Here is a 14417-nt window from a genome sequence, read left to right on the forward strand (position 1 = left end):
ACTGTTCGCCACTGGGTGATTTGCATGCTGAAAGGACTGACTAGGTTGTTTGCTCACTTCCTTCCTTCTTGTTGGCATCAGGTGATTGGGCTCACTCTGATGTCAGTGCTCGGTTGGTGAATCAGTCGTACTTACTGACCAGAAGTTGGGCATAGTAAAAGAAAGCTGTAAATACATCCTGGAAGATAATTTTACACTCCAATATTGTAAACAGTTGGATGGGGAAAGGGCCCTTCTGTTCTTACTTCATTTGTTCTTTCAGAAGCTGGCAAAGATCCCGCCGGTGCCCCTGGCCTGAAAGGCCAGCAATTTGTCCACCTGCTCTGCAGTGTGGGGGACTGCCTGCTTCCTGACTGGTGCCAAGGGCTGGAGTCGTAACCTTGGCCCATACCATTAGTGGGAATTGGCTAGCTGTTGAAATTAAGGAAGAATAGCATCTGTCTATCTATGCCCCTTTCTCTATGTACATTGTCTGTTATAATCATAATAGAAACTAATGTATAGACCTAATTTGTAATAAAAGATCAAGTCAGCTGTTCTACTAGGGGTAGTTCTTTGACATACCCCCTCTCTGTGCCTAATTTTGCAGATGGGGACATCAAAGCCTACTGCCAGTAAGGGATTTTCCCAGAGGCCCAACGAGCTGGTGGCAGGCCTGTGGCAGTACTCTTGTCTAGTTAAGAAGTTATTCTATTTCCTCATATCCATTTCCTTCTCTTCTTCTCTTCCTTCTCCTCCTCCTTTTTTTCTGTTGCCAACAAATGTTGCATTTGTCCCATGAGCTCTGCACATGGAAAGAAGAAACGATTCACGGGGCAGAAAGATTGCACAGGGCTCCCACGCTCTCCTTGGATTGCCTGTGGACGCCTCAGACAGTCTTGTGGTCACCCTGCCACCCCTGAAATGGAGGACACTTGTCAGGCAGGATGTCCAAAATTTTCCCATCAAAATATGTCACACAACAGAGGAGAGTGACTTTATGTCATAGGGTCCTTGTTCCCAGACTGCTGAGGCACCACTGCGAACTTCCAGAGGTGCCTAATTTTACAGCGCAGTGGAGGTTCACATCAGTGAAAGTCCCTGTCTGTCCACGTTCGTACTGTCTTGGGGTAGTTCAGTTTCAACGTTAGATCTTCTACATTTCTTCTGATGACTTTGTGTCTTTGCAAAACTGGATTTTTAGTGATTGTTTAGACCTAACGACTTCCCATATGTAACTGTTAGGTATTGCTTTCGGCCTAGAATACCACAAGAATTTTCCTGAGATACCAGTGGCTCCCTGAACTGAAGAGTTTGGGAGCCTCTGTCCCACTGCCAGATGGGTAGACTGCCAGCCCAAATTTCATTTAAATCCACAAGCTTCAAGGTTCTGATTCATGCAGATTTTACATCCTGTGTCATAATATATTCTTTGAGCACTGGATGATGTGCCAAGCAGTTTGCCAGGGAAGTGTGACCCGTGGAAGTGACAGTCGAGCTGAGGTCTGAAGACTGAGTCGGCATCAGCTAGAGGCAGAGCATTTCAGGCACATGTAAAGACTCTGGGGCAGGGCTACAGAGATGCAGGCAGGAGAGATGGGTGGGTATGCTTCAGTGTGAAAAGAATGATGGGAGATCATAATAATGGTTTAACAGCTTGTTCACAGCTTCAGCCCCTGGGCTCACTTACGTATTCTGTGCTGCTGAATGTCCTAGTGTGGGAAGTGTGGGGTCAAGATTTTCCCTACCAGGTTGCCTTCCTTCTGGCTAGCCTACCAGTCATTCCTTCCCACCATGTGCCAGATTCAGAAGTGCCCATGAGCCTATTCTTCCTTCAAGAGCTCACAGCAGAACAGGGGAGAGACACGTGTTCAATAGGTCTCCCTACTCAGATGGGTACTGAACACAGCCCTCCCCTGGGAAGCTGAGTGCACCCCCGCCCCGCGCCTTTCTAGTTTTAACACTTGGGCAAGCTGCTTACCCATTTGGATCATCCGATTCTTCATTGCAGATTGGCCTCGGACGTATGATGGCCAGGTCTTTTCTACCACTCCTCTGTAGCTCTTGCCTGTCATAAGTTTCATGAGTCAGAACTGCTGGGGACATTCTCAGTTTTGTTGAGACCCCAGGTCTGAGTGCTGGCAGTGTCCCGTGTCCAGTGAGTACTGAGTGCTTGTGGGGGATTCAGGGCCTAAGCCGCACCCCTGTGTGCGTAAGAGCTGCGGGGGGTCAGTCACATTTCCAGGGGGAGTGCCTGGCTGTTTTCACAGTGGTGCAGGAACTGGCGGTATCCTGACGGAGAGGCCTGAGATGTTACAAGAAGCAGATAAGTGTAGGTATTAGAGACAGAGCAAGAGTGAAGAAGAGTGGGCACAGCCTCACAAACTGTGTTCTGATGATGTATCTGAATTGTGCTTTTCAGATTACAAAACCACTCCATAATCTGTATGCGACGCTTTACCAACCCAGATACTCTAGAATCATATGTTTGTTTGTTTGTTTGTTTGTTTGTTTTTACAAGTCGGTACTACGTGCTCATTATTTGCCAGGCTGTGAACAAAGCGAAGTCCCTACCAGTCGTTGGCTAACCACTCAGGTTAGCCAGGGAGATGGCTAATGGGACAAAATGTATAATGTCAGGTAGTGATCCGTCCTGTGAGGGGCCAAGGGAATGGAGAATGACCAGATGTGGTAGTGAGGCAAAGTCTCTCTGCGTGGTGATAGCCGAGTGGAGACCTGAGTGGAGTGAGGAAGACAACCCTGGGCGACATGTTAACATGTGCTAAGACCCTGAGGCACAGGGAAGGCTTGGAAGCTTAGGGAGTAGCAAGGAGGCCAGTGTGACCGGTGAAGTGTGATGAAAGGGCAGAGTGGTAAGACACGTGGTGGGAGTGGCGTCCCGGGGCCAGATCATGTGGGACTTACAGGCCAGGGAAGGACTTCACCTTTGGTATTAAGTATGAAGCCATTTAAGGGCTTTGATTAGGGAGGTGACGTGATGTAACTTATTTTTCAAAGGATCTCTCTTGCTGCTACGTGGAGAAGGGCCCATTAGGGTCTGGGTGGCTTGAACCAAATCTTATGAAAAGAATGGGGTTGTGTGAGTGCCGATGTGCAGTGTCCCTGGCCCTCCAGTGCACCATCACTTCGAAACCACCTGCCGGAATCAGCTTTCTTAGATTCGGAGTTGTGCAGTCACCTTGCATGTTTGACAACAGTCTTTTAACTTCGTGGGCATTAGCTCCCCTTCGGTAGAGAAAATGGGCCAGGTGACCTGAGTTGGAAGGGCAGTGGGACAGGAAGAAGACATCCACTGACTGCTGCTTTGTGAGGGATGCCAGCTGGGGGCATTCCCGTGTCAGCACGTCAGTCCTGACCAGAACCCCCCGCTGGTTCCAGCAGGACTCGGAGTGTCGTCTGCTGCCACCTCGTGATTTTGTGATCCTTCCAGAATCCATCCCAGCAGGTCCTCACTGTCCGTGGTTTTGTGAGCGCTTGACAGAAGGCCCGTGGGCATGACAGATGACACAACAGAGTTGGAGAGAAACACATGGCTGACACCAAATAAATAGTGTGTGCTTACAATATATTACTTAAATATAAACAGTACTCTCTGTAGGCACTAGAGTTGAGCTTGTCCTTTAATGTGAAATATCAAAAGAGATCAGTTGAGTGTATCTCAGGAACTCTGACATTAGAAAGCACTTCAGGTTAATGAGAAAGCAAAGAATGAAGTTTGAGTGCCTGCTGCTGAACGGCCCATTCCCAACAAGTTGCAGAAGGGTAGGGCTGATGGCAGGAGTCCACAGATGCTAGGGGGTTCTGGTTACTCAGGGCCGGCCCTGTGGTTTCCTGGAGGCAGTGACAGCTAGTGGAAGTCAGATATGAAGCAGTCTCCTATTGCCAGAATTGCTGAGATACGACAGGCATTCCTGACTGAGTCTGGGAGCCATGGTTGCGGTGAATGCAACCCAGTTGATAAAGCAGTGATTGCAGAATGGAAAGACGCAATTCCAGGGCTGAGCCTAGCCTCTGATAGGTGGTGGAAGTAGGCTGCTGAGGTTTCAGGTACTCTTACTTTGGTCTTTGTTGACTAACATCACATCTACCTACATGCCAGGTTTCAATGGTGGAAGAACTAGTTGAGCGTCTTTCAAGGGAACTAACTAGATTGATGTGCTGGAGGGTTGCCCAAGACAACCGTCTGGTTCAGTGATTGACCAGGACTCATAGAACCCACAAAGCTGTTTTACATCCTGTTATGGTTTATTATGGAAGAAGGGTACAGACTGAAATCAGCAAAGGGAGAAGGCTTCATAAGGTGGGGGTCCAGGAGAAACCAGGAGATCTGTCTTTTAGCTTCCAGTTGTCCTCTCTCAGGGAGAAACCCAGACAGTGCTGAATACTCCCAGCAGTCCCGTGCGGCAGTTGGATACTGTATCACCAGTTGGGGAAGCTCACTCAAGCTGTGGTGTCCTGAGGGGGTTTTTTGAGTCTTGCAGACATGAAGCACAGGTGTCTCTAAACTTGCTTACTCAGTCTCCAGCACCCCAGAGGCAAAACTGATAAGATGTGATTCAGAGTTCCAGGTGTTCGCCTTAAATGACATTGTTGACATAAACTATCTGTACGTACAGAGACACACTCTTACCAGGCAATGAACTCCAAGGGCTCAGAGGTTATTCCGCAGGAGCCGGCAGCTCCCACCCTGGTGCTTGGCTTGTTGCTGCAGCCCATGAGGCCCAGGCTGGAGTTTTCAGGGTTCTCCCCAGCAGGCCCCAGGGGGGCCCTCTTCCTCCCTGCTGAAGTTTGTTATTTCTCTCTCCCCACAGTTTTGTGATCAACATGGGGGACTCCAACATGGATACCAGCGCCATTGGGTCGGAGACGGTGGCTGAAGAAGTGTCTCTTTTCAGCATGACGGACATGATTCTGTTTTCAGTCATTGTGGGTCTCCTGACCTACTGGTTTCTCTTCAGAAAGAAAAAAGATGAAATCCCTGAGTTCACCAGAATTCAACCAGAGTAAGTCATACTGCTCAGGGTCTCTCTCAGCATTCTAGAGTTCTTGGGCATTTCTGTCTGTCCAAGCAGCATTCTGTACTTAGGCTTCGGTCAGGAGTGAGCCAGGCGAGAGAGACACTGATTCCTTGCAGCATTTTGGGATGAGTCTTGGCTTTTGCCTTATTGGTAGACTATGCTTCAAATCTTCCTTATGGTTACACAGCACTTTAGAGTTTCCAAGGTCCTTTTATGTTTGTCTTATTTGAACTTCATGGGGACTATTCAGAGTGAAAAGCACCGTTTCACAGATAGAAACCTTGAGGCTAAGGGATGTTAAAGACATGCCCAGGGCTATCTGCACAAGACAGAGCTGGAACTGACACCTGCCTCCCCAGCCTGGACCTTCCCATTTTGTAAACAGATGGGATTGTAGAGGTGCTATTGGCACAGGACCATATAACAAGGCAATTACTCCCTTTGCAATTTTCTTTCATTTCTTTCCATTAATGACAAGAAGAGAGTTGCAGTTTGGGGCTAATATATCCTCATACCTACCACTTGCTAATTCCTTTTTGTACATAAAGAGAGATACCAGCAGCTTAGAGCTTTGGAGAGTGGTGATATAAGGTGAAAACTGGTTTTTTCCCTCAACTCTCAGTGTTCACAAGGAACACTTCTGTGACCATATGTGGGGAAGTTTTCCCCACACCAAGCAATTCTCAAACTCTCTTGACACCAGCTTCCTAGACTTAGCATCAGATCGCCCAGGTTAAGGGCTCAGTCCCATGTGACTTTCTGTCCCCTTTGGATGCCAATAGCAAGTCCAGTGTGTCGCCTGTGCTTCTGACCAACCAGCTATAAATCAGAGGTCCCCATACTTCCTCCTCAGGTTCAGTTAATTTGCTAGAGTAGTTCACAGAACTCAGGAAAACAGTTCAATTACTAGATTACTAGTTTATTATAAAAGGATATAACTCAGGAACCAGATGGAAAAGGTGAGTAGTGTTACGATCCCCGCAAGTATGAGCTCAGAAATTAGAGTTTGATCACACACTCTTTATTATTTGGCCAAGTTTTACCTGCGCAGGGGCCACCTTTCCCTCGAAAGGAAAAAGGCGCGCCGCTGTAAGGGTACACGGGTTTTTATAAGCAGAGCAAGCAAGCAAGATACAAGGGCGAGAAGTGGCAGTTAGCGATAGGCAGCTTCTTTCTTTCTCCCTTTGCTAATTAGGTTCAAGGCTGTTACTGGGCCCCCTACTCTGTCTTTCTCTGGTCAGGATGTTTATCCGAGGCAAGGCTCAACCGTCGCCCCATGCCTCCTCCTCATTCTTGTCGACTCTGGCCCAGCTGCATGGGGGCTGCACCCTGATATGTTTTTCTTGGTACCAGTTTCTCCCTTATCCTCAGCTCTGACCCTGCCCCTACCGGCTGTTTATCTGAGTCAAGGCTCAGCCGCTGTCCTATCCTGCTACCAAGGGGGGGCTCTAATTCTTCCCTTCATCTTGGGGCACTGTCTGCTCTAGTTTCTTGTTTCGGCCCAGGCTTGACCTAGTGTTAAAGCCTGGCCCCTTCAAGTAGGTCAATGAATGGGGAAAGGGCACGGAGCTTCCATGCCCTCTTTGGGTGTTCCACTCTCCAGCACCTTCACCTATTCGGCAACCCTGTGGCTTTCCAAACCCCATCCCTTTGGGGTTTTATGGAGGCTCTATTACATAGGGATGATTAATTAAATCACTGGACATTGGGGATTAATTCAACCTCCAGTCCCTCTCCCCCCGCCCCGGGGGTCAGGGGTGGGGCTGAAAGTTCTAACCCTTTAATCACAGGATTGGTTCTTTTGGCTACTAGCCCCATCCTTAGGGGCTTTCCAGAAGTCACTTTAGTAACATAAACTCATGTGTGATTGAAAGGGGCTTGTTATGAATAACAGAAGATAGCTTCATCATTCTTATCACTTAGGAAATTCTAAGGATTTTAGGAGCTCTGTGCCAGAAACAGGATGAAGACCAAATATGTATTTTTTAATCATAAGTCACAATATCACAGACAGTATCCAGCTTGACTTTACGAATACTGTTTTCTTTTTAGTTTATTGATTTTTTTAGCCTTCCATAAAGCTTCCTTTTATTATAAAGGTGACTTAATTTAGAGAAAAATATTAGAGGTGGTTTTTAGATATGAAAAAAATGATGGTGCACCACTGTCCTCAACACTGAGTTTCCTATCAAATTTCTGCAGCCAGGTTTGTTCTCTCAGGCAGGTTTGGGTGGGGGTCCCTACCAGGCACAGCCCCGGGGTGCTCCCCAGGCTCCACAAGGAGCAGGTGTCAGGTTCTGAGCGCGGGGCCATGCTCAGGCTGGGACTGCCAGGGTCAGGCAGGGCGAGCTTTCAGGGTCCTGTCAAGTCCTCATCCCCATTCCAGTTTCGGGAACAGTTTTCTGTTCCAGGAAAGTTACAGTCCTCCAACTTTAAAGTAGATATTCAGGAAATACAGTTCTTTACCTTAAATCCTTCCTTAATATTGTCGATAGGATAATGAAACCGATTTTTCCACAGGCTAATCGATGTGAACAAGAGCTAAGTTCCCAGGGCATCTCATTAACATTAAAACTATGTTGAATGAAATATTATTCAAGGGCCTGCTTTGCCACTAATGGCATTCGTTTTACATTTTTAAAAACTCAGCAAATATTTACCAAGGCCCTACTAAGTCCCAGGTAGCCATGAATAAGATAAATGAAGTCTCTGTGTTTGTCAGGCTTGCAGTCTAGTTCTGGGCAGATTCTGGGCAAGACCTTTAACCTCATTCTGCCTCAGTTTCTTCATCTGCTAAGTGGAGGCAATAACTTCTATCTCACAGGGCTGTTGCAAGTATTAAATGAGGTGATGTATACGATGGTCACCTAGCATATTCCATGGTAGCTGCCTCGTGTTTGTGTCAGAATGTGTTTTGCACCAAACACTAGCTAGGTGTTGTAAGAATACAGAGGTGGCATTTACCTTAAAGAAGTTGAGAATCAGGATGTTGAAAAGTACTTTTACAAATGCTTTATGAAATGCTTTCATGTGCATTATCTAATCAGGGCCTCTGCAACAGAACTGTGTGCTACACAGAGTGGGGTTACGGCTTATCAGAGAGGCCCACCGACGGAGGGAGGATGGAGGGAGAGGGAGACACACAGGCTGCTAGACCCTAAGAAAGAAGGAATTCCCCCTGGTGGAGGGATCAGGAAGATGTGCTGTGGGAGGTGGATTGGGAAGATCCTAGAACGTGGTGCCACATCCGGAGGCTGAGAGGGCCTTGCTGTCAGAAGGCCAGGAGGAGACGCAGGTGGGCTGGAATTCAGCCTATTCAAACCGGGGCTGTTACAGGTGCGTTCCTAGTGTAGCAAGGTATTTTTGGTGGGAAAAAAATGTGGAACCCAGGATAAGGGGACCAGTGTGTCCAGCTCTCGGCTTACAGTAGCCCTGCGCTTCCTCATCTGTAAAATGGAGTTGTAACCCCCAAACTCCCAGAATTAGTGAGGACGTGGATGTGCCATGGGAGCACGTAGGGCCACCACTGTCCCTGTAACTTCCCTTGCCTTGCAAGATGGACTTACAATAAAATTCCTAGACTGTGGGAGCACTTGTATTTTGTAGATGCTAATTGTTTCTCTTTGCCAAGATGCTGAAACTATAGTTCCTTCTTCTCGATCATAGAATTTTAACCTTATGTGTGTAGTGTTCTGCACTGTACAGATCCTTTTCTCCTCTGTCATTATATTATGCTGAATACTTGCTATGGCCAGGGGTATTACGTGTACACTATACAAGGAAACATTTATAGTACAGTGATTAAGTTCTGGGTCCTAAATTTGGGTGACTAAGGTTTGAATCCTGACTACCTCATAGTAGTCATGTTACATTTGCTATTATGTAATCTTTTGAAGTCCGTGTCCTCAACTGTAAATTGGAGATAACAATAGTACTTTACTCATAGGGTTGTGAAAATTAAATGACATAATCCGTTGTAGAGCTCTTTGACTCAGTCCTGGTGCATGATGAGCCTTCAACTTGTACATTGTTACTTTTTCTGTATTATGGATGTCTCCAGTCTTACATGAGACCTTTAAGAAAGGCATTATAATCCCATTTTGCAGCAAGGAAACTGAGGTGCTAGTGATTGAGGAGTTTGCTCAGGGCTACCTAACTTATAAGTAGCAGAGCTGGCTTTTGAACTCAGATCTGTACACTTCACAACCCATGTTTTCCCCACTTTGCCACGCTGCCTTCATTCTCATAGATGTTATTAATATTCTGTTTCAAAGATGAGAAAACAGACTCAGAGAGGTAACTAAGCTGATACAACTGGGCCACAAGCCTGGACCTTCCACTGTAAATCCTGCATCATGACCCCTAACTACTTATTTTCAGTGAGCACAGGTGATCACAGCACAGAGCTTCCCTTACCTACCGGGGGGTGATAGGGCTTAGAGTGGGGACTGTGTGTGGCCCAGGGCTACACCAGGAATTTTCACCATGATTTCTGGTGACTTCTAGTTAGCGTTTTAAGGTCTTTAAAGGCCTTAGCCACCTGAGACACCGTGTCTAAAACTTTGGGCAGGAATATTTTTTAAAACCAAACCAATGGGACCAAAATCAGTGGGACCAACTGTGACTGACTAGCAAGCACTGTGAACAGCATGGAGGCATAGGACACAAATCTGCAGTTCCCCGACCCTGGACTTCGAGGTACAGGGGATCCAGGAGGAGGCCGTGCGCGCGCAAGTGAATCTCCCCAGGTGTGCCGGCCTCCAGTGCCCTCATCACCATTCTAGATTTGACTTTCAGAACCTTCGGAGCCAGATGCCCTCTGTTGCCACTGTCCATGAGTACCTGGCTGACAAAGTCACTATCTGTGGACCCTTCTGGACCTTGGAGCTTGTTCTCTGAGCAAAAATCAGCATTAGTCCAGAAGATTACTTGAGACAGTGTTTGCCCTCCAGGATAAGGATGGGAGAGAGTTCAATAGGCCTGTCAGAGTAGACTTTGGCCTAATTCTCCTCCCAGGCAGAGTTCCACCTCAGGAGGAACACTGTGAGACTAGAATATTGACAGGAACGCAGGTGAAGCCCTTGGAAGCTGCTCAGCATCTGGTTGAAGGGGGTGACAGGGGGTGGGAGGTGACTTTGAAATGCTGGCTAACAGGCTGGGATCTATCAAGTCAGACAAATATTTATATAAGACTTTGTGCCAAGGCCCTTGTGACAGATATGTCACTAAAACAGAGTCCCTGCCTTCCAGTCCCATGGGAAGCGCAGTCACAAGAATAAATCCATCTGGAATGGGCTGTGCTGGAAAATGCACATGTGAGGAGCCAGGGAGACTGGGAGCAGGGATGGGCTCTGATGTGGAGTTGCGGAAGGCTTTTGAGAGGACGTGATGTTTGAGTTGAGCCTGTAAGTAGAATGGTGATGGGGGGGGTGCCACATCCCATGCAGAATCCCCCTGGCTTACCGTGGATGGAGGAAAATACAGTCGTCCGAGACCCTGTTGGTCTGCCAGGAAAAGGGGGCGGCGATTCCCTCTAGTGGAGAATGCCCCAGCCCTTTTCTTGAAGTGGCTTTGATTAAGAGTGATATGCACAGGTGTATACAGCATGTATGCAAAGCTCATCAATCAATGTCGAGAGGCTGTGATTGAAGGAACACAGAGATTTGCCTCAGGCCAGGATCTGGTAGACAGGGTGGCATCCATTCAGCCCGGAAACCTGGGAAACTGATCACATTGTATGCTTGACTCCAAACATCAGTGCTCATTAACTCAAGGGCATTCTTAGCAAAGTAGTTTCATAGGGCTTAATAAATTCCTTTTCCAGGCGTAATTGTCCCCGAGGAACCACATGATCTGGTTTAGGGCTGTACCTGCCTTTAGTATTATTTCCCTGACCTGGTCAGGCAGTGGGCAGAGCAGCCAAGAGATAAGGAGACTTCTTTCAGATAGAACGAGGACTCCAGCCATGACAACGCCAAGCGGTGAGGGTCTTTTGCCCCTTTTTCATGTCCCCCAAGTCCTTCCCTGATGGACCCCATGCAACTGTGCCTGCCTTGGGTTGCCTCTGCCATCGAGAGGTCTTCCCTGTCATTGACTCACCAGCCATTGTCTTCTCAGTGGCCTATTTTCCCAAGACCTCCTTGCTCAGCTCCAGCCTTGGGACTTTTCACCTGTCAACAAGGCACAGTCTTGCCTGTAACTGGGTGGGACGGTCCCCAACAGAATGGGAGTTTACAGGCTGTGGTTGAGACCCAGAGGGAGGGCCAGTGATGTGTTTGAAGGACGATGCGCTGTTAGAATGGCGGCGCTCCGTGTGGTGGGGTTGTGAGGGTGTGTGTTCAGGCTGCGGTGGGGACGGGGGTGTGGAAAAGGCAAGATGGAGCCCAGCTGGGGTGTTCTGGTAGAACGGCGACATGATCCGACCCTGATTTCAGAATGGCTGTGTATGGGCTTAGATGTGGGTGGATGGAGAGCAGTCGGGAAGCAGGAGGGAGTCTGGGGGGGCCTTTCAGGAAGTGGTCCAGAGAGAGATGATGAGGCCTGAGGGTAGGTCAGAAGGGGCAAGTACAGTGAAGTCACAGCTGATGGGCTGCAAGGGCCTGGTTGGACGTGTAGAAGCCAGGAGGGACCACTGAAGATGAGGCCGACAAGGCGCACAGGCTCTGGAGCAGGTCTGGGAAGGAGAGGGAGCAGCTGTGACATGGAGCATGAGGGTCCCTCTGAGGGTCAGCTGATGGGGCAAGGGAGGTCAGCAAAACCCGAATTTAGGGGATTTGAGGATGGGGGCAACTAGAGAAAAGAAATCAAGGCTTTTAGAAGGAAGACAGTGAAGTTGTTGGGTTTTTTTTAAATCTTAAAAAAAATACTTTTAAAGGCTGACCAAGAGCCATGGTCAGAGGAGTTACACCACTTAACACTCCTTTCTTTGGTTCTCAGGGCCAACTTGTGGAGGTGAGCATGAGAGAGGTGGCAGGGCGTAGAGGGAAGGTCCATTCCAGAAGGCCACCGTTGCTTTTGTTCATAACCTTTTTACTGAAATATGCAACACACAAACATAAATGTACACAGATCATTAGTACATGGTTTGATCATTAGTCACAAAATAAACACACATAACCAGCACTCAGGTCAGAAGACAAAACCTCTCTGTCCTCTGCAGCCACTCTACCCCCAGGTCACCCAGCTTCCTGACATTTTGTGACACAGTCGTAGTTCTGACACATTGTGTGCAGTTGTAGTTCTCTCATTCTCATTGCTGTGTAGTATTGCATCGTGTGGATAAACCCATCATTTATTCCTGCTAATGATGATGCACATTTGTTTCCAGTCTGCAGTGAACATTCTATTCTAATACATGCATTTTTGTTCACATGTGGACGTATTTTAGTTAGGTATGTGCTTTGAAGTGGAATTGGTTGGATCATAGGGAAGGTTTACATTCAGCTCCATTCGCGACTACCAAGCCGTGTCCAGCGTGTTTGTACCGTGTCCAGTCCCCCCACCAGCATATGGTGTTTCAGTAGCTTCCCATTCCCATAAATGCTTATTTTTGTCAACTTTTTTATTTTACCCATTCTGATGGGCAGTTGGTGGTATCCTGTTTTTGAATTTGTTTCTCTGATGACCTATACCCTTTTCATGTGTTTATTGGCCATTTAGGTGTCTCCCTTTGTGAAGGCCTGCCCAAGACTGTGCTCATTTTTTCTACAGGATTATTGGTCTTGGTGATTTGGAAGGGTTCTTTATGTTCTAGATACAAGTCCTTTGTTAGATTAATGTATTGCAAATAGCATCTCCCTTCTGTAACTTGCTTTTTTACTCTGCTAATAATGTCTTTTGATGATTAGAAGTTCTTGATCCGGTCCAGTTTGTTAACATTCTGTTTGACCTTTACGGTTAATGTTTTTGGGTCCAGTTTAAGAGACCTTTACTTATATTACGGCCATGAAGATATTCTTTTATATAAGAGCATCATTGTTGCTGATTTAAACTTGGCTCTGCCATCCGGCTGAAATCAGTTTGGCATTAGTGAATTTTGTGAGGGGCTTTAAGATTTTTTTTTTCCTCATGGGTACTCACTCATTCCAGTGCGATGTGTTGAAAAAGGTCATTCTTTTCCACTGCACTTCAGTGTCATTGTTGCTATCAACCAGGTGACAGTATATGTGGGAGTCAATATCTAGACTTTGTTCTCTTCTATCCTTTCACCAATATCACAGCGTTCAATTTTCTATGATTTTATAGTAACTCGTCTTGCTATCTAGTAGGCTAGGTCCTGTAGCTTTGTTCTTCTAAGATCCTCATGGCTTTTGGGGGTCCTTTACACTTTCATATAACAGACTCAGTCAGTGTCCACAAAAACCAAATAAAAAAAAAACAAAAATGTGGTCAAATTTTATTTGGGTTTGGATTGAATCTATACCTTAATTGACATCTTACAACATTGAGCCTTCTAATTCATGAATATTGTTTTCTTGCCCAGAGGAGATCTTTTGAACTGTTTTTAATGGCAATTAATGGCATGTTTTCTTAATAATAAATAAAAAGTGGCTCTTTCCCGTACAGTTCCACTCCTCAGCCTTCACTCAGCTTGTACCTCTGGACAGAGCATTCCAACCCGGGCAGCTCCTGATCAAGGGGAGCTGCAGGGAATGATGGCTCCCCTAGGAATCTGAAAATCCAAGGGCCTCTCTGAACCCCTGCACACTTTACCTCATGCATGTGATACAGCACTCTGCGCAGAGCACCCCTCTTGTTGGATGGGAGTTTGTTTCTCTCTGCCTCCCCTGGTGCTGAGGTAGCATCCCATTCCTGTCTGGGTCCCTCGCTTGGCACAGGGCCTGTCACAGTGAAGGCACTCAAGAATGGCTGTTGAATTACTAAATTTGTATGTGTGGCTGCCTCTAGGGTACATTGACCCAGAGGCTGGTTTTGGCTTACACACTATTTTTAAATTTTTAAATGAAGAGTCAGGCAATTCCACATAAAACCAAGACTTATAGCTTCTTTTGAAAAAAAGTCAGGACTTCTGATCAAGATGGAGGTATAGGTAAACACACTTCACCTACTTGTGCAACCACAGAAAGAACTACGGGTAGACCTCAAAACAGATAACACCCAGAACCATCAGAAAATTGAGCTGTATGGAAGTCTGACAACTAAGGATTTAAAGAAACCACATTCATCGAGATGAGTAGGGGGGTTGGAGATGCGGAGAGGTGTGGAGGCATGGTGTGGCGTGGAGAGGTGTGGTGGCATGGGAGGTCCCACATTCACATGTGATGGGTAAAAATCGGGAGGGACACCTTGGGAGTGAGCAATCCCAGCCCCAGGCCAGACCCCACAACCAAGGGTTCCAGCACCAGGAAGATAAATCCCCATGAGTTCCAGCTGCAAAAA

General features: G+C 47.0%; 1 protein-coding gene across 4 annotated transcripts in view; it reads left to right on the forward strand.

Annotated features, from left to right (window-relative positions):
* The window catches only part of LOC129083788 (NADPH--cytochrome P450 reductase), a 65014-nt gene that overhangs the window by 20978 nt on the left and 29619 nt on the right, over positions 1-14417 (forward strand). For 3 of the 4 annotated variants that reach the window (XM_054589749.1, XM_054589751.1, XM_054589750.1), the window contains exon 2: positions 4812-5003. In XM_054589749.1, coding sequence (XP_054445724.1) covers positions 4825-5003 — 179 coding nt within the window. In that variant the 5' untranslated portion in view covers positions 4812-4824. Of the gene's footprint in view, positions 1-3479; positions 3551-4811; positions 5004-14417 lie in introns of those variants that run through there. The other variant, XM_054589748.1, reaches the window with a different exon arrangement.

The sequence above is a fragment of the Pteronotus mesoamericanus genome, unplaced genomic scaffold (assembly GCF_021234165.1).
Source record: "Pteronotus mesoamericanus isolate MK-2021 breed Mesoamerican mustached bat unplaced genomic scaffold, CSHL_Meso_final scaffold_167, whole genome shotgun sequence".
In the NCBI taxonomy this organism is placed as follows: domain Eukaryota; kingdom Metazoa; phylum Chordata; class Mammalia; order Chiroptera; family Mormoopidae; genus Pteronotus; species Pteronotus mesoamericanus.